This window comes from Dermacentor variabilis, chromosome 3, assembly GCF_050947875.1.
Source record: "Dermacentor variabilis isolate Ectoservices chromosome 3, ASM5094787v1, whole genome shotgun sequence".
Taxonomy (NCBI): domain Eukaryota; kingdom Metazoa; phylum Arthropoda; class Arachnida; order Ixodida; family Ixodidae; genus Dermacentor; species Dermacentor variabilis.
In genome coordinates, this window is record NC_134570.1 from 234,777,543 (window position 1) to 234,802,850 (window position 25,308).

At 52.0% G+C, this 25,308-nt stretch overlaps 1 protein-coding gene across 1 annotated transcript in view; it reads left to right on the forward strand.

Annotated features, from left to right (window-relative positions):
- Nucleotides 1-25,308, forward strand: part of LOC142576736 (uncharacterized) — a 72,256-nt gene that overhangs the window by 14,044 nt on the left and 32,904 nt on the right. The window contains exon 2 of the mRNA XM_075687011.1: nt 22,081-22,294. Coding sequence (XP_075543126.1) covers nt 22,081-22,294 — 214 coding nt within the window. The remainder of the gene's footprint in view (nt 1-22,080; nt 22,295-25,308) is intronic.

Genomic DNA, 25,308 nt, shown 5'->3' on the forward strand with positions numbered 1-25,308 from the left:
TTTCTTGCACCGCCGTGTTCTAAGCGAATGTTACGTACGGCAGGACCGCATCCCACGTCTTGTGCTCGACGTCGACGTACATTGCTAGCATGTCGGCGAGGGTCTTGTTCAGGCGCTCCGTGAGACCATTCTTCTGCGGATGGTAGGCAGTTGTCCTCCTGTGACTTGTCTGGCTGTATTGCAGAATGCCCTGCGTCAGCTCTGCTGTAAAATCCGTTCCTCTTTCGGTGATGACGACTTCTGGAGCACCATGTCGCAGCAGGATGTTCTCGACGAAAAATTTCGCCACTTCGGCTGCGCTGCCTTTCGGTAGAGCTTTAGTTTCAGCGAAGCGGGTGAGATAGTCCGTCGCCACGACGATCCACTTATTTCCGGATGTTGATGTCGGAAACTGTCCTAACAAGTCCATTCCGATCTGCAGAAAAGGTCGGTAAGGAGGCTTGATTGGCTATAGTAATCCCGCTGGCCTTGTCGGAGGTGTCTTGCGTCGCTGAGAGTCTCGGCATGTCTTGACGTAACGGGCGACATCGGCGGCTAGGTGCGGCCAGTAATACCTTTCTTGTATCCTCGATAGCGTCCGGGAGAAACCGAGGTGCGCAGCGGTCGGATCGTCATGTAAGGCGTGCAGTACTTCTGGACGCAGCGCCGACGGAACAACAAGAAGATAGTTGGCGCGGACAGGTGAGAAGTTCTTCACGAGTACGTTGTTTTGAAGCGTGAACGAAGATAATCCACGCTTAAATTCCTCAGGGACAACGTCGGTGTGCCCTTCCAAATACTCGACTAGGGCTTTTAGCTCCGGGTCCCCTCGTTGTTGTTCGGCGAAATCTTCCGCGCTTATTATGCCAAGGAAGGCGTCGTAATCCTCGTCATCTTGCGGCGGCGGGTCAATGGGGGCGCGTGATAGGCAATCGGCATCTGAGTATTTTCGTCCGGACTTGTATGTTACAGTGCTGTCGTATTCTCGTAGTATCAGGCTCCACCGTGCCAGCCGTCGTGAAGGATTCTTTAAGTTAGCTAGCCAACACAACGCGTGATGGTCGCTGACCACTTTGAATGGCCTGCCATAGAGGTAAGGACGAAATTTTGCTCTAGCCCAAATGATGGCGAGGCATTCCTTTTCGGTTGTAAAATAATAGCCTTCCGCTTTTGACAACGACCGGCTAGCGTAAGCTATCACGTGTTCATGTCCTTCTTTTCTCTGGACTAGGACGGCACCGAGGCCTAGGCTACTGGCGTCAGTGTGTATTTCGGTATCGGCGTGTTCGTCGAAGTGCGCAAGTACGGGCGGCGACTGCATGCGTCGTTTGAGTTCTTGAAATGCATCGGCCTGCGGCGTTTCCCACTTGAACTCGACGTCACATTTAGTTAGCTTTGTCAGCGGCTCAGCGACGCGTGAGAAGTCCTTGACAAACCACCTGTAATAGGCACACATGCAAGAAATCTATGCACTGCCTTCTTGTCGATGGGCTGCGGGAACATTTCAATGGCAGCTGTCTTCTGCGGGTCAGGGCGCACTCCAGACTTGTCGATAACGTGGCCTAGGAACAGAAGCTCATCGTAAGCGAAGCGGCAATTTCTGGCTTCAGAGTAAGCCCTGATGACTTGATGGCCTCTAGTACTATTGCAAGCCGCCTAAGGTGATCGTCGAAATTTCCGGCGAAGACAACGACGTCATCCAAGTAACCGAGACAGGTCTGCCACTTAAATCCTGCTAAAACCGTGTCCATCACGCGTTGGAACGTTGCAGGCGCCGAGCACAGTCCAAATGGCATAACCTTGAACTCGTAGAGGCCGTCTGGGGTGATGAAGGCGGTCTTTTCGCGATCTCTTTTGTCGACTTCTATTTGCCAATAGCCAGACTTCAGGTCCATCGACGAGAAGTATTTAGCGTTTCAGAGCCGATCCAATGCGTCGTCTATCCGTGGGAGGGGTATACGTCCTTCTTCGTGATCTTGTTCAGTCGACGATAATCGACGCAGAAGCGTAGGGTTCCGTCCTTTTTCTTCACCAGGACTACAGGAGGGGCCCACGGGCTTTTCGACGGCTGGATGATGTCGTCGTGCAGCATTTGGTCGACTTGTTCTCTTATAGCTTTACGTTCTCGCGGCGAAACTCGGTAAGGGCTCTGGCGGAGTGGTCGAGCGCACACCTCGATGATTATGCGATGCTTAGCGACTGATGTTTGTCGAGTCCTCGATGACGTCGAAAAGCAGCCTTTGTATCGTCGGAGCAGACTTTTCAGCTGCTGTTGCTTAATCACGGGCAGACTTGGATTAATGTCGTAGTCTGGTTCGGGAACCATGGTAGTCGGGGTAGATGCGGCGGAATCCGAGAGGACAAACGCGTTACTGTTTTCCAGAATTTCATCGATGCACGCGATCGTCGTGCCCTAGTTGATGTGCTTGAACTCCCGGCTGAAGTTTGTCAGCAACACTTCGGTTTTCCCTCCATGCAGTCGAGCGATCCCTCTTGCGAGGCAAATTTCACGGTCTAGCAGTAGACGTTGGTCGCCTTCGATGACGCCTTCTACGTCAGCGGGTGTTTCGGTGCCGACCGAAATAACAATGCTGGAGCGAGGCGGGATGCTCACTTGATGTTCGAGCACACTCAAGGCGTGGTGACTACGAGGGCTCTCCGGCGGGCATCGCTTTATCTTCCGAAAGCGTTATTGACTTCGACTTCAGGTCGATGATTGCGCCGTGTTGGTCCAGGAAGTCCATACCGAAAATGACGTCTGTGAACACTGTTGGAGGATAACGAAGGTGGCAGGGTAAGTCCGGTCATGAATGGTTATTCTTGCCGTGCAGATTCCAGTCGGCGTGATGAGGTGTCCTCCAGCGGTCCGAATTTGAGGGCCTTCCCATGCAGTTTTAACTTTCTTCAACTACGCGGCGATGGGTCCACTCATGACGGAGAAATCGGCTCCTGTGTCCACTAAAGCGGTGACTGCGTGGCCGTCGAGAAGCACGTCGAGGTCGGTGGTTCTTTGTCTGGCATTGCAATTAAGTCTTTGCGTCGGATCACGGCTGCGTTGTGTTGAACTCAAGCTGGAACGTCGCGTCGTCAAGTCGTCTTTCGTCGGTGTAGTCTTGGCTTCCTGACTTCGTCGGAACGGCGGCGTATCGTTATTATGTCGTCGAAATGGTCTCTTGGTCGTCTTCGCCGGCGGCGGAGGATGTTCGTCAGTTCGACGAACAGCAACCGTACCTCCATCGGTTGCTGCTTTTAGTTTTTCGGATATGGGCTCGCTGACCGGCCCCGGGCTGGGCCAGTGTATGGTCGGCTCTGCGGCGACAGGTAGCAGCCTGGTGACGGCGAACGCGACGGTCGTCGAGGGCTCCACTGAGTAGCGGTGAGGTAGTCGGCGATGTCACGAGGGCGTTCACCTCCCCGAGCGCGCGGTGCATCGACGGCGAACCCTCGCAATCCCAGGTCGCGGTATGGGCATCGGCGGTACACATGGCCGGCTTCGCCGCAGTGGTAGCAGAGCGGGCGGTGGTCAGGGGCTCGCCAAATGTCCGTCTTCCTCGCGTAGCTGCGCTGGGCGATGGGTGGGCGTGCTGGCGGCGGCGGCGGTGGACGACGGAATATCGGCGTTATGGTACGTCCACACTAGCGACAAAAACGCGCGCGACACACCGCGCGCGACGAGCGGTGCTGTCGCGCGCGGCAAGATTCACGAAAAGCGGCAGCAACGCGCGGCAAACGCGCGAATGGGTGCGAGACCCATTTTTCGCGGCAGACGCAAAACGACCACCAATCAGAAGCGAGCCGCTTTACGAGCCGCGCTGTTGTGGCGCCACCTGTCGCATAAGCAAAGAATCATAATCTATGGGCTCTGAGACTGAACAGTGACACGCGCGCCGTAAAATCTCAGAGGCCATTTCCAGCCAAGGGGGCTGTTTTTGTTAAGCCTTACCACACCGCCACTGAGGCGTCGACGAAGAATTCGCCTCGCAATGGAGGCGTTTTTGGAAACCGTTCGCGGATATGGGTGCCTCTATGATAAATCGAGCGTCGGATAAGGAGCTGTGCGCCAACCGCTGGCACATTGTGGACAGCAGTTTGGCAGCGGGGAAGCAGAGTGTGCGCCTGGCCCTCAGTGTCCCTGTACCGCACCCAAAACTTTCTCGTACTCTTTCTGGCACGTCGGCGTCACACAAGTAAAGAAAAAACAAGTATTATAGTGTTCACAGTCACCAGTAGCTCCTCGTCCGTATCCGACATGCCTGAGCGTGGCCGGCAGTGGCGCAAAAAAACACAGACACTTCCGATGGAAGACGAAATGGGCAGAACGGAGAGCGCGTTGTCACGAGAAGTATCGAATGGAACGAGACAACGCGGGACTCCACGGGCCGCTGCCGCGTGCCGCAAAACGCGACTGTGGACTTGCCCGCACGCGTCTGCCGCGCGGGCGCTTGCCGCGTGCGGCGCGTCGCGCGCGTTTTTGGCGCTAGTGTGGGCGTACCATTACAGGGCCCTGGCGTTGTCGCGGAGGGGGACCTCGACGGCAGGCGACGGCGGCGTAGGTCATCGCTTCCGGTTGAGGTTGCGGTGATCGTGGTTGCACCTCAGGGACTCCAAGCGATCGCTGAACCTCTTATTTGACGATTTCAGCGATTGGATCCACTTGGGACTGCGTCCTTGGGTAGAACTTCTGGCGCTCCTCCCGTACGACCGCTCTGATTTTCTCGCGTAGATCGTCGGTAGCCAGTGATTGAACCCCGGCGTAGTTTGTAGAGTTCGTGCGGCAATCGAATTGCCGGTTTCGGATCTCGAGTGTCTTCTGAATGTTCGTCACGTCACGAAGAAACTCTTCGACGGTCTTCGGTGGGCTTCTTACCATTCCGGCGAAAAGTTTCTCCTTTACACCACGCATCAGTAGGCGGACTTTCTTCTCCTCGGCCATATCCGAGTCGGCGTGGCGGAAAAAACGGCTCATTTCTTCCGTAAAGATGGCAACGTTCTCGTTTGGTAGCTGCACTCGGGCGTCCAGCGTAGCTTCGGCCCTTTCCTTGTGCACGACGCTTGTAAAAGTGCGCAGGAAGCCGCTACGGAATAGGTCCCACGTTGTCAAGGTCGACTCCCTGTTCTCAAACCAAGTTCTGGCAGCGTCTTCTGAGGCAAAGTAGACATGCCGCAGCTTGTCGTCGGTGTCCCAGTTGTTGAATGTCGCGATTCGTTCGTAGGTCTCCAGCCATAATTCCTGGTCTTCAGTCGCTGCTCCATGGAAGGTTGGTGGGCCCCGAGGTTGTTGTAGGATAACGGGGGACGCTGGGGCAGCCATTGGGGTTGTCTTGACCACGATCTTCTTTGTCGTCTCAGGTAGAAGTCCCTGTTCTCGGGGAAGTCCTTGCAGTCTGCGGCTAGCACTCTGGTCTTGGGCGATGGTGGTTCTGTCCTCGGGCTTCGGGCTTGGATCGCGGCTTTGCGGGGGCGTTCGGTAGATGAACGCACAAGCACCTCCACTAGATGTCACGTGGTAGTGACGGTGAAGAAAGCAGCAATACGGTGGAATGCAAAACTAACTTTTATTAGGCGAACCTGTGCCCACAAAAACAGGCTACACTTATAGCACAACGATAGCGGCGAACACGCTCGGCGATCGTCGGAAATCTGATCAGCGGGTCAAGCGCGTCGGCTTTTATAGAGCAGTCGTCGAATGTTCCAGACTAATCGTTCGGACCCGCGTGCCTTCCACAAAGTTCTACACCATTCGCGTCAGGTGATGAAATCAGATACCATAAGGTTCGGCGACAACAGACAGCGGATAGAAGCATCGATAACTTTCCAGAAACTTCGGATACATGCAGGCGCGTCCCACGCTGTGCGATTACATTTGTTAGGTGTCGAAACGTCGTTGCCCGATAAAGATAAGTACACGTGTCAATATGCAATAATTATTATGCGTGGGAATAAAAGCGTAGTAGAGGGAGATGAGTGTCTTCATATTAAAGAAATTGCGAACTTTGATTAATATTCTAATTCCATATGCTGCCTTCTTTGTTAGGGACAAAACATGCTCGTCAAATTTTAGGTGTTTATCTAATATGACGCCGAGAAACAGTACACTATCAGTAGGATAAAGTACACTGGAAGCAAAGGTTAGCGATGGATACAGTGAGATATGTTTTTGTTTAGCTGAGAAGATGACAAAGTTAGATTTCGCAGTATTAATATGTAGTCTGTTTAGTTGGCACCAGGTTACAATATTTGCCACGTCGTGATTAAGCTTACACATCAATGAATCAAGACTTTTGTCTGAGGAGAAGATGGTAGTGTCGTCAGCGTAAAGGATACAGTCAGAGGACTTTAGGTACTTTGGGAGGTCATTAATGTATATTAAAAACAAGATAGGTCCTAATATATATCCTTGTGGTACACCGATGTTAGTTGTTTTAGGGTGCAAGTAAGTGCTGGAGATTGATACAGTGTATTCTCTATATTTCAAATAGTGCCGGGCCAGTTATACCAATAAAATCTAATTTAGCAAAAAGGATGTTATGAACAAGTGAATCGAATGCTCTAGAAAGGTCAATAAATAATTCGCCAGCGATATTTCCAGTGTCAATGGCCTGCCGAATCTTGTCTGTTAGAAATATTAATGCCAAATCAGTTGAGTAACCTTCCCGAAACCCAAAGTGATTTGGCGATAGGACGCAAAATTTTGATAAATAGCTTGATAAGCGTGTTACGATTAGTTTTTCGATAATTTTACTGAAGAATGAAAGTATAGCTATAGGGCGGTAGTTAGATGTTAGACGCTTATCCCCCTTCTTGAAAACAGGGATTATTTTGGCTTTCTTCAAAGAACTTGGATAGATTCCTGCTTTAAAGATAAGGTTCACTATGTGACAGAATATTTCAGGTATTAGGTAAGCTATCGTTTTTATGAGAGATGGGCTGAAGTTATCGAGACCAGGTCCTGTATTTTTTAGACTGGAAATGACTGTGACTATGTCTTCAGGTGTTGCGGGATGAAGGAAAAAGCTATGGGGTACACGGGGGTAAGTCTCGGTCAATGAATCTTCGCACTCTTCATTAGCTGAACCGAAAGCGACAGCTGGTCGATGGTGTCAGCATTATGGCGGTTTGACTGTATACTATCAGCCCGAGCATCCGGAGATGCGAGACGACTGTAACGGGAGTGCACTTGGCGTGAATCGTGATGGTGGGGGGAGGCGTCTTGTGGCGACGCCGGTCGGGGGGCCGCATGAGGAGAAGGGCCGACACAGGGCTCTTTTCAATGTGAATAGCGCTCGTCCTGTCTGCTCCTTTCTGTGTCCCTGTTTCACTTCGCGCTAGAAGCCAAAATCATGTTACCGATGTGGCCGCTGAGCAAGCGAGACCGGCAGCGTGCACGTGACTCTTGACGACGTCAGTTGCGCGTTGAAACGTCCGCTCAATGTGCCCGTAGCAGCCAGATGTGACCCAAAGAGCTACGTCGTCCGCTTACAGGGTGTGTTTGAAATCGGGGATACGGTCGAGCTTGTCGGGAAGTGAGCGAAGGGCGAGATTGAAAAGGAAAGGCGACAGGACGGCTCCCTGAGGGGTACCACGATATCCAAGAGCATACGTGGGAGACGAGAGATCTCCCACGATGACTTCGGCCGTGTGGGCTGTGAGGAAGGAGCGAATATAGTGGTAGGTGCGAGAGCCGGGTTGATGGTGGTGAGTTCGGTAAGAATAGCCAAATGGGAGACGTTGTCGAACGCCTTGTGAAGGTCGAGGCTAAGGAGAGCCTTAGTGTCCGAGAAGGTGGGCGGACCAAGAAAGTCGTGGTGGAGTAGGAAGAGGACGTCTTGTGTGGAGAGGTGGGGGCGGAAACCAATCATTGTGTGGGGGAGGAGGTGGTGAGCGTCCGTGTACGTTTGCAAGCGAGCTAGGACGACGTGCTCCATGAGCTTGCCGACGCACGAAGTGAGTGAGATGGGCCGGAGGTTCTCGATTGTGAGTTTCTTGCCCGGCTTCGTGATGAAAGACACGCGAGCGTGTTTCCATGACTGGCGGAGGTTGTCGAAGCGCCAACACTCATTCAGGAACGAAGTGAGGGCAATGACCGAAGGGGCGTCAAGATTTCGGAGAAGTTTGCTGGGAATGCAATCTGAACCGGGGCGGAGGTGGTGCGGAGCTTGTGTAGCGCCGCGTAGACTTCAGCTTCCGTGATATCGGCGTCTAGTTCGGGGTTGGGGGCCCCGGAGTAGGATGCGAGAGGTGGAGAAGAGGTGCCAGGGGGTGGCAGCTGGAGGTATTTGGCGGCCAGGTCTGCTATCAGCGACGGTGCGTAACCGGGGTAGGCCCGGACTACGCGTTGTAATTGTTGGCGAGCGACTGACTTGGCGGAAGCAGGGTCGAGGAGGTGGCGGAGGAGATGCCAGGATTACTTGCAGCCCAACTGACCGGAGATCCCTGAGCAAAGCTGCTCCCACTGTTGGCGGGCGAGCACAGTGGTGTGATGCTCGATCTCGCGATCGAGGTATGCGACACGGCGGCGCAGGCGACGGTTGTGACGTTACTTATGCCAACGGTTGGTGAGGCTCGTGTGAGCCGCTAACAGGTGGGCGAGGCGGGAGTCAATTGCCGGATGGTCCTCCGTGGTGGGGATCGAAGCGGTGACCCCGTCGAAGTCCGCCAGTAGCTGGTCGGTTCACATCGAAAGGTCCTCGATGTCGGGGGCGGCAGAGTGCAGCCGGCGGGCTCGGAACGCATCCGAATCCGTATAGCGGGTCGTGTGTGGGCGCGGCTTGCACGGGGAGGTGCGGGCTTGAGTGGCGAGGACGTAGTGGTCGCTGCCCAGGTACTGATGTGTATTGGACGAGCGCGCGTCGTGCACGTAACGGCAAAAGCTGAGTTCTGGAGTGGTGTCGCGGCACACGCTGTTGCCGATGCGCGTGGGTTGCGTGGGGTCGGCAAGCAGGGAGAGGTGGAGGTCGTGTGCGAGCTGCCACAGCCTCGTGCTTGGGCCATCGGCCTTGGAGTAACCCCCGTCCGGATGCCTGACGTTGAAGTCGCCGAGAACGAGGAGGGGGGATTTGGCTGCTCTCGCTGCAGCGGCACGGAGCAGAGCAACGAGCGACAAGTCTTTGGTGACGCGTGCGGGGGGTGTAAACATTGAGAATAAAAAGAGAGGGGCCTTCACGTCGCTGAGGTAGGACCTCGATAAAGACATGGTGGACCGTAGGGAAGGGCAGGTCGGCTCGATTGACCGTGAGCGTCCGCCGAGTGAGGATGGCCGTGACGGGATGGGGCAGAGGGTGATGAGCTACTTGGTCATGGGCGATGTAACCCGAGAGGGAAATGGTGGCGTGAGTTTCCTGTAGTACGATGACGTCAGGAGAGACCGAGGGGTCCAGTTGTTGAAGGCGTAGAAGGAGGTGGTTACGCTTGGGGCGAAAAGCACGGCAGTTCCACTGCCAAACGGTGACGACAGAGCGGTCAGCTATGATTAGTAGCGGAAGAAAAAGGTGTTGCCTCGTGTGGTGCTTGCGAGGGTCGGGCGGCAGAGGATGAGGTGGCCCGGACGTGGAGGGGTGTCTTGGCTCGGATGGTTGCGAGCATGTAAGTTTGGAGGCTATAGACCGTCTCTTGGAGAGATTGGAAGGACGTGGCGGGGGATAGGCAGTGAGGTCCGTGCGCATGTTTGATGGCTTCTTGTGCCGTGAGAAGCTCGTACATAGAGTTGAAACGGCTATCCAGCCGTTTTTCGAGGTCCACCAGGGAAGTCTTTATGGCTCCCTGGACCTCTTCGGAAAAGTGGAGAGATGCAAGGGGGGTGTTGGGTCTGCGGCGTTTCCTAGTGCCTCCTTCGGAAGTCTGAACATCCATGTCAGAGGAGGAGGCGATTGAGGATGGCAGACAGGATGGGAGCGTGATGGCTGCCTCGAGCTTCTCCTCAAGAGCTCGCAGTTTGACTTGGAAGGATTCAATTTAGGTTTTCTGTGCCGCAAGTTGAGCGGTTTGTGCAGTGAGCTGCTGTCGTAGGGAGGCGTTTTCTTGCTGCAGTGCGACGACCTGCGGCGAGGAGGACGCCGAGGGAGCGCCGGGGGGGGGGGGGGGGCGCGGGACCACGTCGACTGGGTGGGCTTAGAGGCTGGTTTGGGCGCCACCGGGGCGAGGGGCGGGAAGTCAGTGGTCGACTTGGAGGGTGGAGACGGCGGAGGACCGCGTGCCGCTTGCTTCGGGGGTTGAGGGCGCTGCACGTAGCGGTGCTTACAGTTGGAGCTATGCGTGGAGTGATTCCCGTTGCAAACGATGCAGCGGGGGCAAGCCCTCGAGCGGTGGGGGGTGAGTGTCGCCGCAACGACGGCACCTGTCCTGCTCTGGCTTGGGGCACACGTCGGTCGGGTGGCCAGTCGAGTGGCAGTTGAAACAGGCCTCCACCTTGTTGTGGAAAGGGAGGAGGCGAAGGTGGACTCCATGGTAGAAGATCCACCGGGGTAGTTTGGGGTCCGTGAGGGTGACCAAGATGTGGGCAGTCTTGAGCATACGGCGGGCACCCGCAATAGAAAGTGCACCACTGCTTGCCTGCAGATCATCAAGGATGGCTTCATCCGTGAAATCGTCGAAGGCGTGGTGGAATATGGCCCGTAGGGCGTCGTCCGGCGGTGGGGCGTAGAGGTGGATGGTGAAAGTGGTGCCGGACACCGTGAGGGAGGTAATGCGGAGGTAGGCTTGAGCGCGAGCCGATTCCGCAACGCTGAGCGTAAAGGTGTTGTTGACCGGGTGGATCCGCACCGTGTCGCGAGATGCGGGCTGGAGGTCTTGCAGGCTCGCTGCTTGCAGCAAGGCGGTGTATAAATGCCAAGGCTGGGGTTTGGTGAGGTCGACGGGGGTTTGGGGCGGCCGACGACGTGAATCGCGTCGGCCGGGAGGCGAGGGAGTGGAGCGTGACGGCGGGGCTGAGGAGGCGAAGCACTTGCCTGCTTCGATCGCGGCGATTTAGCTGCGTTAGCGGCGGCGAGGCGCAACGCTGGGCGGCGTTGCTCTTGGGCGCGGAGGCCTGTCGTCTGCCAGAAAGCATCCGAAAGTTCTTCGGGGGTCACCTCTTGTCCTTGGACAGCGATCTCCATGGCGATGGGCAGCCGGGAGATGGGCGACGAGGCGGCGGCGGGCGGCCGGGTAGTGGCCCCGTCGTCTGCGCGCTGGCGTGCGGGCGGCCGCATTCGAGCTAGGCCGGATAGGCCTAGGTCGGCGCACGGCGTGGTGAAGGGCTTCCCAAAACTCTCCTGGACAACCCCGGGCGAGTATTGATATAAGATTGGTATCGAAATGGTCCTGACGACTTGCTTCACCCACTCGTGAAGAAACTGTCCGGATAGGGATAAAAGAACCGGAATGAGTGCCGAAAATTGGCGGATCCGACGCGAGGTGCGTCTGCTCTCGACGCCGGCGTCTCTACACGGGCGCCCTAACCCCTCGGGCGTACCTAGGTGCCAGCATCAACGTACGGGGGACTTCTTAAGGGGAGGAGCATGTGGGGAGTAGAGTTACTGTATATGCTACCGCAGGTAGCAGAGTTGCGCGTCTGTTTTATCACGCCGCTAGCGCCCCTATTGGCAGAGCGTCATCACGTGGTAGTCAAGCAACCGTGCATTGCGGAGAAGCAGATGCCCGGGCCAATTTTTGTATTTCCCGACGCCGCCGCTGCAGCGAACTGGATTGACGCAAGTTATCGCCAGTCAAATTCAAAGCGAATCCGGCCGATCTTGGCGTTCGTTGTTCGCGTGCGCACAAGCTGCGGAGAAACAACACAACGTGCGCAGCGCATCTCACAGTTGGTTCATCGCAGTGTCTGCGCAGTCCCATCGGAATGATATAATGACCGGGTGCTCTGCTCCCGTCTGCACGAATCGCTCTAAAAGCGAAAAAGCTTTTTATTCGATCCCATTCAAACCCATGCACCACACTGCTTTCACAGAACTGTCATAAAAAATCCAGCTCACATTTTGAGGATAATGCACTGCTTTGGTTGCTTTTTCTGAACATAAAAAGGTTACACAACTAAGTAAAGATATTTCATCTACTACTGCTTATGTGAAGCAGGATGCAAGAGGAATTAATGTCGGTATTTACCATACGGTAAGGGCCTTTACTGTGTTTTGCATTATTACCCATATTGTAGCTATGTCAATCCTGTGAGAGAAAAACTTTCACTACACTCCCACAGAAGGTTACTTTTCGAATCCCTGCAGTGAAAAGGCACATAATGAAGTGGCACTTGAAGGTGTGGCTGATATCCAGTGCCTGCTAGTAGGTGGGTACGTTTCTACAGCAAATTTAATGGGGTACCAGAGTCGAAATACTAATGGTTGGTCATTTATTCACCAGTAATATTTAAGACTGCCTACACGTTGAGAGCTTTGGCACATAAGCAGGTATGCCTATTGCAAAACCCAGTATCCAGTGTCCACACTGCAGCGCCGGATTATGGACCCAGTGCCGCGCGCTGGATGCTGGGGTGCTGGGCAGGCGCGGCGTACTGGGAGGCACTGGGTACTGGTGCGAAAAACTGCTCTAGCGCGTTAAATACGCGGTGCCTGGACACCGTATATATATATATATTTTTGAGAACAGAAAGAGAGAGCATTTTGGCGCAATAAAAAAAAACCGAAAAGCTCCCATCAGGATTCGAACGTCGGACCTGCAATTCCCAAGCCCGGTACTTTACCACTACGCCACGCCAGAAGCCGTGCATCGGCGCATGATTTTCTACGTCAAGGACCAAGAAGCAGTTTTAGTTTCACAGAGAGAAGTCTCGCTCAGTCATGGTAGATGCGCTATCGCCCAGCAACTAAAGCTCACGCCTGTACCACAAAGAAAATTTAGCTGTCCATATTCAGCAGCTTGCTCGGAAGTGCCACAACACCGATTTTCACTTGGGATTGGTATTTTAACTTCGAAAAAAGACCTAAATGAACCACTGACCCGGGACGCTGTATGGGCTGTTACTACCGATTTGGATAGCCGTTTGTTGTTCTTCACGCGAAGGATATGCAACGTTTTCTTAGTTCAGTGATGCCTTTCAGTCGACACGTCTGTCTATTCATATATCTTCGTCAGAGAAGCGCAGGCTAGGACTATGATCCTTCGGCGACAGCACCTGTGTTCATGACGCGTCACATCGGCGCTCATCGCTACTTGTGCTGTTTGTGCGCTCATGCTACTTCTGTTTATTTAAGGACACTGATGCGAAAGCTGAAATATGGTGATTTATCCTTGTTAGACTTCTTGATTCCTGAGCCTAGACGCGCCGAGAGCGTGCAGATGGATTCGGCGGATTCGCTTGGCATAAGCTTCGGTGGGGACCGATCTCGGCGCCTTTTCTTGACGATCTTATTCAGTCAGCTGTTTCGATGCACTTTGTTTGCGATTAGGCGGAAAAGCAGTCCACAAGCGATGCAAAAGCGCCCACGGTCGATCGACAATACGGTAGGCAAGTTGCCTGCAAAAACAGAGTGCGGCTTCGCCGCATAGATTTGGTTGCTTGCCAGGCAAGATGGCGGACCTACGCGCAACTCTGCTACCTGTGGTAGCATATACAGTAACTCTAGTGGGGAGCACACGCGCCCATCTTCCCCCGCGCCGTCGCGTCGAGAACCGGCATAGACACGAGAGAGGCGCACTACGCCCTCTCCCGATTCTCCCTCGATCTCGGAACGCGCGCGCACCCTTTCTCCCCGACCCGCGGGCAAGTAGCTGATGGGCGAGGACATTCCCCTCGCCCAGGTAAACATGTACAAAACAGCGCTACCAGGGAAGACCCGCTCTCTTGGGACGCCGGACACCTGCACCGCCTGGACGAAGCCACCTGCCGCGACCCGTGAGTGACTTCGTTTGATTGACCCACCCAGGCAACGAGGCAAGCCTATTTATTTCTTTTACTAAGAGGACGTCCCTGTTCGAGTGTTCGTTATTGATGGTAGCAATAAACGGTGTTACAGTTGACGCCGCTCGTTGCCTTATTCGTTCGAGCCCGACGTTGCCGCGATTCCCGCGCTACGGGTTGGGAGTACCACGAGTGAGTGAGCGACTGCGTGTGGCTAGTTCCGGAGCTTGTCTTCAGCCTGTTAGGAATGGCCTGCCAGGGTGGCAAAGTGCAAGTTACTTTTCAGCCCGCTGCACGTGTTTCGATCCAAACGGGGTGGTGGCGCACTTGAGAGAACTGCGGATAACCGGCAGCCACGCGGCGAGGGGTCAGCTCAGGGGAGTTATCGAGGGGAGGTAATTGGCGGTACCTCCCCATGCGCTTTTCGGGACACCAGACAATGTGCAGCGGCGGAGGCCGCTGTGCGAGGCAGCTCTGGAATGTAGAGGCGCCGGCTGGGTTCGGGCGTGACCACCTGACTACGGGGACGCCAGACAATGGATACCACGACGACTGCGCTGCAAGGGTCGTCGACCCTCGGAGAGAGCACCGAAACCTGTGCCGCATGTGTGTGTGTGTGTAAAACCCCTACCCTCTTCTTACAAAGGCGACCACGAGGACTTTCTACGGTGACGTCGAACGATGACGTCGAACGGAGTGGTTATAAGCGGCTGTTGTCGGCTGCTAGTGTGTGCTCGTCGTCGTGCTCTGTGCTCGAAATGCACTCATGAGCTCTGTGCTCGTTTGCTGTATGCTTCATCTTGCGGGCTCAATTTGGGAGTCACGCTACACTGTGTAAATGTATCCCATGTTCGACTGTAAATACTGCAAATAAATTCCTGCTCGCCTAGTCGTGTCGCCCCAAGTTCCTCCGATCGTCCTACAAGCCCGACTCCAAATCTTACAAATTGTGGCAGTGGCGAGATCGTCCGACAACTCTTACAACTGAATGGCAGCGGTGAGATCGGACTACGGCTCCTAGATCGGCCTACGACTCAGAGACAGCAACGGCAGCTCACGGACGTTGGCACATGGTGACCGACCGGTATCCTGATCAAGTTGGAGGCGACTTGGGATTGACCACCTCTTGCAACTGACTGGATGCGGCGGAAAAGGACTGGCGATATGGTGCTAATTCAGTGGGTAAGCGTTTGGTTTTGGCTGTAAGATTTACCAGGCTTCAATTTAGCTGTGTTTGTTGATTTGATTCGCTGGGATCTTTTACTTGCATTTTGATTTGCGTGGGCATCGCAGCAAGTATTCTGTGACAGCAGAGCCAAAGCTTCAAGTATCGACCATGGTCCTATTGTGTTTGACGAGAGCTGACCTGTTGTGGTTGTGTGAAGAGCTCGAGGTAGCCTAGAGGAGGACTTGACGGAATCAGAGATTCGTGAGACCATTCTGCAAAGTGGCAGTGATTTAAAATTCATCGAACAAATGGGTAAACGAATTCTAAGCAAAAGACAGGAACGGGAATCAATTAGGCAAGAACGCCAAGAGCGTGAGCAGAGACGGCAAAAGCTTGAAAAAGAAATGGCAGCAGTGAACAAGCAGATACAAAATTTACAGCAGTTAAACGCACGAAGGCAACAGCGGCTTGAGAAATCTGTAGGCTGGTCCCCCGCGCCGGCCTCTCCCGCTGGGACCACTCCTTTCTGCTGCGGTTGCGCGTTGGCTGCTACAGCACGGCCGCCCGATGGCACAGACTGCACGGAACTGGCAGCCCCGCATGTGTGGAATGCGGCGAAGAAGAGACTCTCGAGCACCTGCTGTTGCATTGCCCATCCTTTGATGTTGAGCGCACTGCGCTTTGTGCCTCGTATCGTCGCGTGGGTCTGCCTTGCGACACGGAGGGAGCCCTTCTGTTTCCCGCAGCGCACGCCTCTATCGTCAAAAGAGTGCTTGCTGCCCTCCTTGACTTTTGCTGCGAAACGCAGCTGAGAGCGCGGCTATAAGCCCCGCATCGCTCCATCTTCAACCTTGTCCTTTTCTTTTCTTTTGCCGCTTTCTTTCCTTCTCTTCCTGATCCTTTTCTCCCCACTCCCCTTACCCTGTGCAGTGCTGTTGAGGTGTCCTCCTTTGAGAGACAGTTACGGCACTGCACTTCTCTCTTCCTTTCTTCTAAAAATCACTACACACTGTAGGCTGGACGCAGCGAAAGTGGAAAGTAGATAGCAGATTTTGCTCAAAAGCCGAGGAAAGTAGTAGTACCTGTGAGAGTAGCAGCACGTTCATAGGTGAACTCGAAGTGCTAGCAGCTAACGATGCCTTAGTGGCAACAGAGGCCGTTAAAGGCCAGAGTGAGAGCGACGAGGTGCTGTACCAACAGAGGACTGTAGAGACAGCTAGGCCAGCTGCGAACAAAAATGGCACAGTTACCGCGCGTGTGCGTCGCATCTCGTGGTATCGAGGTCGTTAGCGAGGTACAGGGTACTGTTGACCCGACAGACACGAGCACCCATGTCGAGTCAGATCTGCGAGCCGAAGTAAAGTGCGAGCTAGACGATGCAGTTGAGGGCAGTTCTCAGGATTGCGAGCTCCATAGCTCAAGGGAAGACAACTGCATTGTTCAGGGATCGGTGCGGGTCTCCGCTAGTCTAGGTGGCCAAGAGAGGGGTGATTTAGTTAAGAATGACTCAGACTGTGCGGGTAAGAGACCGATCCGGGCCGACGAAATGTGTACCGGCCAGCACGAGGCACGAGAAGGCGACGTGAAAGCGACATCAAAGAGAAAGTGCCGTAGAAGGAAGCGCGGTAAAGACCGAAATACGGTGAATAAGGTAGCGCAGCCAAACACGGCGACTGAGGCAAAAAGCCAAGGCGCGAGCAAAAGAAAGATGCGGTCATCGTTGACGATGTTGGCACCTCAAAGACGTTCGAGCCACCGGTCAAAAAGAGACCGTGAAGCATGTTCTGCACGAACGCGGACAAAGGGCACGGGGCAGTTATATTCCTCGTCGTTCCGTCGTTCTTTTCGAAGCTCAGCGTGTAGTGCGAAGGAGCGCAAGGTGGCAAGACGAGACGAGGTGGTAGGGAGTCGAGACGCGGTCGGTCAAGTTAGTAATGAAAGCGTGGCCCCAGGACGCAAATTGGCCAGAAACTGTAACGTGTTGAAGGAGCTCCTAGTGTGTCAGCCCTTTTGTTGTTCCTGGGTAGCCAGAGTAGCTTATGAACCGCGACCACCTAGTGTACGGCTGAAAGTATGAGTCAGTTGTAAACGTTTGGAACGGGAGGCCAAGAGAGCGTCCGTAGAAGTGAAACGTGGTGTGTTTTTTTTATCATTGGAAAATTTCGCGATTTGAGACAGTTTCTTTCAATAAGTAAGGTGTGAGCTTTATGTTTTGTTTGAGAAGCTCGGAGGTTTGAAAGATTCGGTTTAGGTACAAAATTTAGGTACAACCTGTAGTCTCGCGAGTTGTTAGTTAATGAGTAGATAGGCTTTCATTTTGTGTGTGTGAGTAACCTGAGTGTCAAGGTTATCGGTGAGGGGCCTATCGTAACGCGCGTGTGTTTTAGTTAACCTTCTTTTTTTGTGTTTTTTATTTTCTAAGGTTAAGTGCGTAGGTTATCAGTAAGTGCGTAATGTGCACTGAAAAGCGTTCTTAGTTCCTTTAGCGCGTGTCCTGTGTGGACGAAAGGAACCAGATTTATGATTGGGTTGCTGGTGTGTGTTGAGGGCAGCAGTATTCTGACTTCTTTAGTGAGCGTGCGTAGAACTACTAATTCGCAGAAGCATTTTTCAAAGGGTTCTGCGGTGTGCGTAAGTTACGCAAGTGTAGTTGCTCGGTTAAGTTACGTGTCCTGATTGGACTAGAGAAAGACACGTGAGTAAGCGTGATGAAACGTTTGCGTGCGACGCAAGCACGTGTTCGAAATAGGGACCACAAAGCTAGCGCGTTTGTGATTACGTACCTATGGAGTTGGCCAGAGTGTTCAGTGGCAACAGTACGTGAGATAAGTACGCCACTGCGATAGGATAAGAACAGGCTGTTCGTGAAGTTAGACTGCTTAAGTTATGTTCGGGTATTGGTGGTTGAGATACTTCAGTTTAATTCTGCGTAAACCTTTGCTCTTGTGCAGCGCGATGGTCAGGTTTGATCGAACTCAAGGGGAACGTGAACGCTCGCTTTGGCGGCACGAAATTTTGCGGCAAAATTTGGGGCTCCCAGTTGAGTGGCTTGCATTGAAATTTTGATGGGAAGCCTGGTAGGTTAACAGCAGATTCCGGGCGCTTGAACGCTGAGCGGCATTGTGTTGCCGGGTCGACTCTTCTGTGCCAGTTGTTGTGAGATGGTTGAAGGCATTCCAAGTGCGCAGGGGTTGCAGAGAGCAAAGCCATCGTCTTGCTCGCCAGCTATTCTCTTCCTGCCCAGCGGTTGCCAGCACTGGCCAGGCGAGATTTTCCGTGCCATGGAGGAGCTGTTAGGAATGGCCTACCAGGGTGGCAAAGTGCAAGTTACTTCAGCCCGCTGCACGTGTTTCGATCCAAACGGGGTGTTGGCGCACTTCAGAAAACTGCGGATAACCGGCAGCCACGCGGCGAGGGGTCACCTCAGGGGAGTTCTCGAGGGGAGGTAATTGGCGGAACCTACCCATACGCTTTTCGGGACACCAGACAATGTGCAGCGGCGGAGGCCGCTGTGCGAGGCAGCTCTGGAATGTAGAGGCGCCGGCTGAGTTCGGGCGTGACCACCTGACTTCGGGGACGCCAGACAATGGATACCACGACGACTGCGCTGCGAGGGTCGTCGGCCCTAGGAGAGAGCTCCGAAACCTGTGCGGCATGTGTGTGTGTAAAACCCCTACCCTCTTCTTACAAAGGCGACCACGAGGACTTTCTACGGTGACGTCGAACGATGACGTCGAACGATGACGTCGAATGGAGTGGTTATAAGCGGCTGTTGTCGGCTGCTGGTGTGTGCTCGTCGTCGTGCCCTGCGCTCGAAATGCACTCATGAGCTCTGTGCTCGTTTGCTGTATGCTTCGTCTTGCGGGATCCATTTGGGAGTCACGCCAGACTGTGTAAATGTATCCCATGTTCAACTGTAAATACTGAAAATAAATTCCTGCTCGCCTAGTCCTGTCGCCCTAAGTTCCTCCGATCGTCCTACAAGCCCGACTCCAAATCTTACAAATGGTGGCAGCGGCGAGATCGTCCGAGAAGTCTTACAAGCCCTAGCCGCACGCAGAGTGGAAGCCCCCCCCACACACACACACGCACACGCACACACACACACACACACGCACACACGCACGCACGCACGCACGCACGCACGCACGCACTTGAGTCAAGATCGTAAAAATGAATGGCGTGTCGAAAGCGAATTGAACCGAACGCATGCTATTCGCACTGGCCTATAGTAACTAAAGTGATTTTGCCCTGTAACTCACTAATTAATTAAGTTTTTTTACGTAACGTTTTGATTATTGGTTGATGACCAAATTTTAAAATGCGCATTTGTAGAGCGCCTCCAGAAACCACCGATCGAATTGTTTCCTGTACGATACGTCTCACGTAGTCCTTTTTTCCTGGTTGCAAAGAAAGCCCTCTAATTATTAAAAAAAAAGAACCACGTGATGCAGCGCTTGTGCAGTGGTATCGTGCTGCTCTCAAGCGTGCGTTTGGTGAACAAGGTCGGCTGCATCGTGACTGGCGACGGGGAAGCGGCAGGGCGTTCTTTTGCTTCCTCGGCAGCGCTCGGCCAGCGGCATGCATTTGCGCCGCCATCCGACGGGAACCCCTGGCCCTGCTGCAAACAACCGTCATAACGCCCTGCGGCTTCCCCGTGGCCAGTCGCGATGCAGCGGGCCTTGTTCACTGCACGAACGCTTGAGAGCAGCACGATACAAGCGCTCCGTCACGTGGCTTTTTTCATAATTCGTCGCCAGCGCTCATTGATATGAGTGCGGAGCATCGCAAGAATCTGTGAATTGCGCCTCTTTTGGAGTGCCTATTTGACTTCCCGGCGACTCGCCCTTCCCACAATTAGCCCACGCTGGCTTCTTTATTGGCGTGAGATGTCAACTTATCTCCAGAAGTACATCCGCTCATGCTCAGCATGCCAACGCTTCCAGTCTACTGCTCACTGTCCTTGCGGTACCTTGCAGCCAATTGCGTGCCCTTCTCGGCCATCTGACGGTGCCAGCATCGACTTCTACGGCCCTCTACCCTGCACACCTAATGGGAATTGCCCGATTGTTGTTGCCGCAGATCGCCTGACGCGTTATGCAGAAACAGCTGCCCTACGAAACGCCACAGCCCGCGACGTTGCGTCCTTCCTCATGCAACACTTCGTCCTTCGCTATGGTGCGCCCCAGGAATTTCCCAGTGACAGAGGACGTGTCTTTGGTTCCAAGCTAGTTAACACACCCCTGCAGGCCTCACTGTCCATCGCACCACTACTTCCTATCACCCGTAGACTAACAGCATGACAGCGATTTAACCGCCCTTCAGGTGACATGCTATCCCTATACATTGCGTTGGACCACACCAACATGGTACCTCATTTTACCATACGCGACTTACGCCTAGAACACCGCCTCACAGGTCACGACGGCGTCTTCCCCATTGTTCCTCGCATACGGCCGTTAGCCTTCCTGCTCTCCCTTGCCGACCCCGCGAGTGCACGCCGCTGTCTGAGGCTTCTGCAGACACGCCGAGCAGTGCCGACAGCTCGCCCGCTCTTTTACGACTGGAGACCAATGACAGCAAAAGTTGCGTCGTGATGAGGACCAACCCACCCGCACATATCTGCCGGACTCTTTATTCTGGATACCTTTGACTACTCCCGGTCTTTCCTCTGAACTCTAAGCCAAGCTCCATGGTCTCAACGGTGTCGAGCAACAGACTCTCAATTACCTCGTCGAGTCAGTCACGCCATCCGCTGACTTAAGAGGAAGCTTTAGCTCGGGCCCAACTCCGACGCGGCCTATTCAAATACATGTAAAACGCAAAAACGTTTTTATGAGATAATCCCTGTACCGATTTTGATGAAATTTGTTGCATTTGAAAGAGAAAGTTAAATTCTAGTGACTGTTGGAAGCCGAATTTTGATTTAGGGCTTGAATTCTCTTAAAACGATTTTCAAATATTTGACCGTTAGAAAAAAATAGAAGCACGAAGTTTACAAATTCATAGCTCTGCATCAAGAACTGATATCGCGGTTCTGTAAACGGCATCTATTAGATCATTCAAAGCGGACAAATTCAATATGTCATTTTACATCTTACGTGAATTTGTTACGTTGGTCACAGCGGTTTTGCAAAAGTTGTATTTTCCTATGATTATTTTTTTTTATATTCATGTGTAACATATCAATTTTGTCCGCTTTAGATGTACTATTAGATGCAATTCACAGAATTGTATTATCATTTTTAGTGGTTGAGTTACAGGGTTTTAAACTTGATAGTTTCGTTTTTTGAAAATGTTGGATTTTTGCCAATTTTTAATAAAACATTGACGACCTAACTCGAAAATTCGAAACCAACAGTCACTAGATTTTAGGTTTGTCTTTTAAGTTCAACAAACCTAGTCAAATTTGGTGCATTGGTTGCTGAGAAAAACGAATTCTCCTTTTACATGTATTTAGATAGGAGCACTCGAGCTAAAGCTTCCTCTTAAGGCGCCGTGGACGTGAGAGGGTGCATGTGCAGCGACTCGAAGTGTACTGCGACCCAGTCGTCCTCTCCCCCCCTTGAGTCGCCAGGATCCCCGCGGAGAACTTGTAGAGACAGGCTTCAGGCACGTCGTGAACGCCTCGCCCGAGGATAGGGCTCGCGCGCTCGGCGCCTCACGCTCGACCTGCTTGTTCATCCTTCCGGCTGTGTAATTGATCCGCATTATATATATATATATATATATATATATATATATATATATATATATATATATCGCGTGAAGCCAACAAAAAGGCACCAATGGCAACAACGGGGAAATTACTGGCACTTACTACTTCAAAGAAACAAATGATGCATTAATGGAAATGAAAGTGGATGAAAAAACAACTTGCCGCAGGCGGTGCACGAATCCACGTCTTCGCAATTCGCAACTGCGATGCTGCTACCAACTGAGGTACCGCTGTTATTCCATCCACTTTCTGGGGTATTTATGTTTATCTAGTAGAACTAACCCTGGAAATATGACTAATACACATCGGGCCCTTCGGTTTCCTCTCTTCTAGTTCACACACAAACCGAACACATATCTCCCGCAGGCCATGCAGCTCCTTCTGGTGGCGCCCCCCGTCGACGGGCACCGTCTGGCTCCGCGTGACCTGTGTTCTGCTCCTCCTGTGCGCTCTGCCGAAAGGAGGCCAACCTCGGCGTCGGCGCATATTTGACGACTGCCCCGAGGGCCGGCTTCCGGTGGCCGAGGCTGACCTCGTGCTCACCGCCACCGTGGAACGGCTGCTCCAGGATGGGGCGCAGGTGCGTCTCGCCACGCAAAAGAACCACACTCAATTGGTCAAGCTATACGGGCGTGCTTTAGCGAGCTGGGCGGGAGGGTCTCAACAAACTCATTTGACGCCACAGCAGAGGGCTCCACTACCTCCATGTATACGATGCGCACTAAGTAGGACAGGACAGAATGTGTGAATAATGTATACAACGTGGAAGGGGAGCTTTACGCAGGCCACTGTTGGTCTTTCAGCAAGAGTCACGCAGAATTCATTGCAAATGGTCGATAGGTTTCTGGTACAATAATATTCGCTAGTTAGTAAGAACTAAACGTAAAATTACAAGAGAAAAATATTCTCGTACGACCTCCCCTTCCCCTGCACCTCAGAGTGGAAAAGTTAGTTGACAGCTTTTTTTAAAAAATGAAGATTCACATATTTGTATCTGTGAATACAGTTGACTACAATTAAATGAAATTATGGGGTTTTACGTGCCAAAACCACGATTTGATTATGAGGCACGCGTGTAGTGGAGGGCTCTGAAATAATTTGGACCACCCGGGGTTCTTTAACCTGCACCTAAATATAAGTGCACGCGTGTTTACGCATTTCGCCTCCATCGAAATGCCGCCGCCGTAGCCGGGATTCGATTCCACCACCTCGTGCTTAACAGCCCAACACCAGAATAAAGTTGAGAACGTCTAGATATCTTTAGGATGTTCTCGGAGTGTATCAAGGGCAGGCTGACGGGTGAAGTGTTTTCTTAACAATTTCGCAGACGCTGAGGTATTCTCAATCATAGAACTTCCTATAAAAATATTCACACAAACTTTCCGTTGACACGTGGGAACTGACTGCCTCCCGGCAAACGTCGACGTAGGGTATGAAATTTCAAAACTTTAGTATATTACACCTTTATTTATGGAGAACTCATGCAGCATGGATATATGGTCGCTGCATAGACAGACATGCTCGCTGTAGGACTGGTTCAAATATTGATGTGCGAGATGTGCATCAAGATGTAAAAGAAAACGAATGTCATGAAATTTTGTATAGCTTTCTGAAAGGCTGCATTCGGTGGAAGGTTTCTCTTGCTATTACAGTCACTTTAGTGAAGGCTGGAGCATATTACATGTTATGTTTAGGTAAGCTTCTTCAGGGTGTGCTGATGTGTAAAGGAATCCTCAGTGTCGCGGTTCGAAAAAAGATAATTTACTGTCTCGATGAATCTAAGATTGTCAGTTGCGGACACGTTGTATATGTTATGCTCGCAGTAAGGGCCAGGATGTCCTTAATTGGCTTTTCCGGTACTTAAATGTTCATGCTTCGTGCACGATTTGTGCACGATGAATGTGCTCAAGCACATTCGTCGGCATAGCTGCTTATTCTTTGGTCTATTCCGCGATTAGCAGAACGCAAGCGTGACTTCACTATGCCAGCAGCCGCGAGGAAAACGAATCCTCTGACGACTTCTTTGGGGCATCTATAGCAGAGCCGCAGACTCGTTCTGTGTAGGACGGCAAGTTGCTCATGTACAGACTTCTCAATCGTGTCATAATTCACGGTGACGCTGTAATGCTAACACATCCTCATATGTACAGATTGTTGTATTTATTACTTCTCATTTGATTGCATTTATTGATGGCCTTGTGGCCGTTACAGAGTGGCTGAAAAGCAGCACGTACAATAACGATACAATTCATAAGTAATGCAGTAATAACAGATAGAAACAGTGAAAATACGTATAAAAATACATAAAAAGAAAAAGAAATAGATTATAGTCAGGTAATGCAGCGAGCGCACGCACGCACGCACGCACGCACACACACACACACACACACACACACACACACACACACACACACACACACACACACACACACACACACACACACACACACATTATATATATATATATATATATATGATAAGTGTGGTTTCTCGCTGTCACGCGGGTATGCCGGTAAAGGAAAGAAAAGAAAAAAGGTAAAGGTAAAGGTAAAAGAAAAAGGTAAAGGAAAGAGAGAGCAGCATTACATTGAAGTACTGCGTGTTACAACATAGTCATTCTAGATGCAAACATTTCAATCGTAAAGCTTTCACGTACCGGTGCAGGTAAGTCATACCATTATTTCATCGTTCTTGGAAAGAAGGAGCAGGTACACAGATTGGGGTTTGTCGAAAAAGAGGCCGTGTGTCTGTTTCTCCTCAAGTGTCGACCCCTCATTGTGTTGTTAGAGGTGGTGTACTGTCAATATTAGACTAGTTTTTAGCAAGGAGGGAAAAAAATTTTGCCGAATTGCACGCTCCCTTTCGGCTAGTCCAGGCAAGTTTAGCTGTCTTAACATTTGGGAAACAGAGTCTGTGCGAGCGCACCTGGAAAGTATAAACCTGGCTGCTCTACGTGGAACCTTTTATCGTTTATCGATCAATTCAGCGTGGTCGGGGTTCCATTTAATATGGTATATTCCAGCGCCGGCCTCACATAGGCTAGGCTTACCGTTAGTTTTGTAGACTGAGATGCGGATTGTAGTTTCCTTCGAAGGAACCAGAGCTTCTTTCCCAATTTTTTCCAGACATCCATGATGAGCTCGTTCCAACTTAATTTTTTTGTTATATTTAGCACAAGGTACTTAAACGTGTCAACTCCAGCAAGTGTGGCTGAGTTCACTGCATAGTCAGGTTCAACGACATACTTATCTTTATTTGTTATGCGTTATACAAACATTTGTCTTCATTTATTTTCCTTTTACATCTTTTGCGCCACTTTAAATATTTGTTAAGGTTCGTTAAGCGACTGTTGATCTTCTTTGATATTTATTACTTTGTACAAAAACAATCATCAGCAAGCACCCGTTCAGTTATTCCTTTGTCAATGCTAGAAGAAACGTCAATGACATAGACTAAGATAAGCAATAGGCCCATCACCCAACACCATAAGGAACGCCTGCGGTCAATTTCAACGGGTATAATTTTTAACACCGGAGCTGTTCCGAGTCGAGCCTTCGCCGCCTGGCGTCCGGCATCACGCAAGGTTCCGACCAC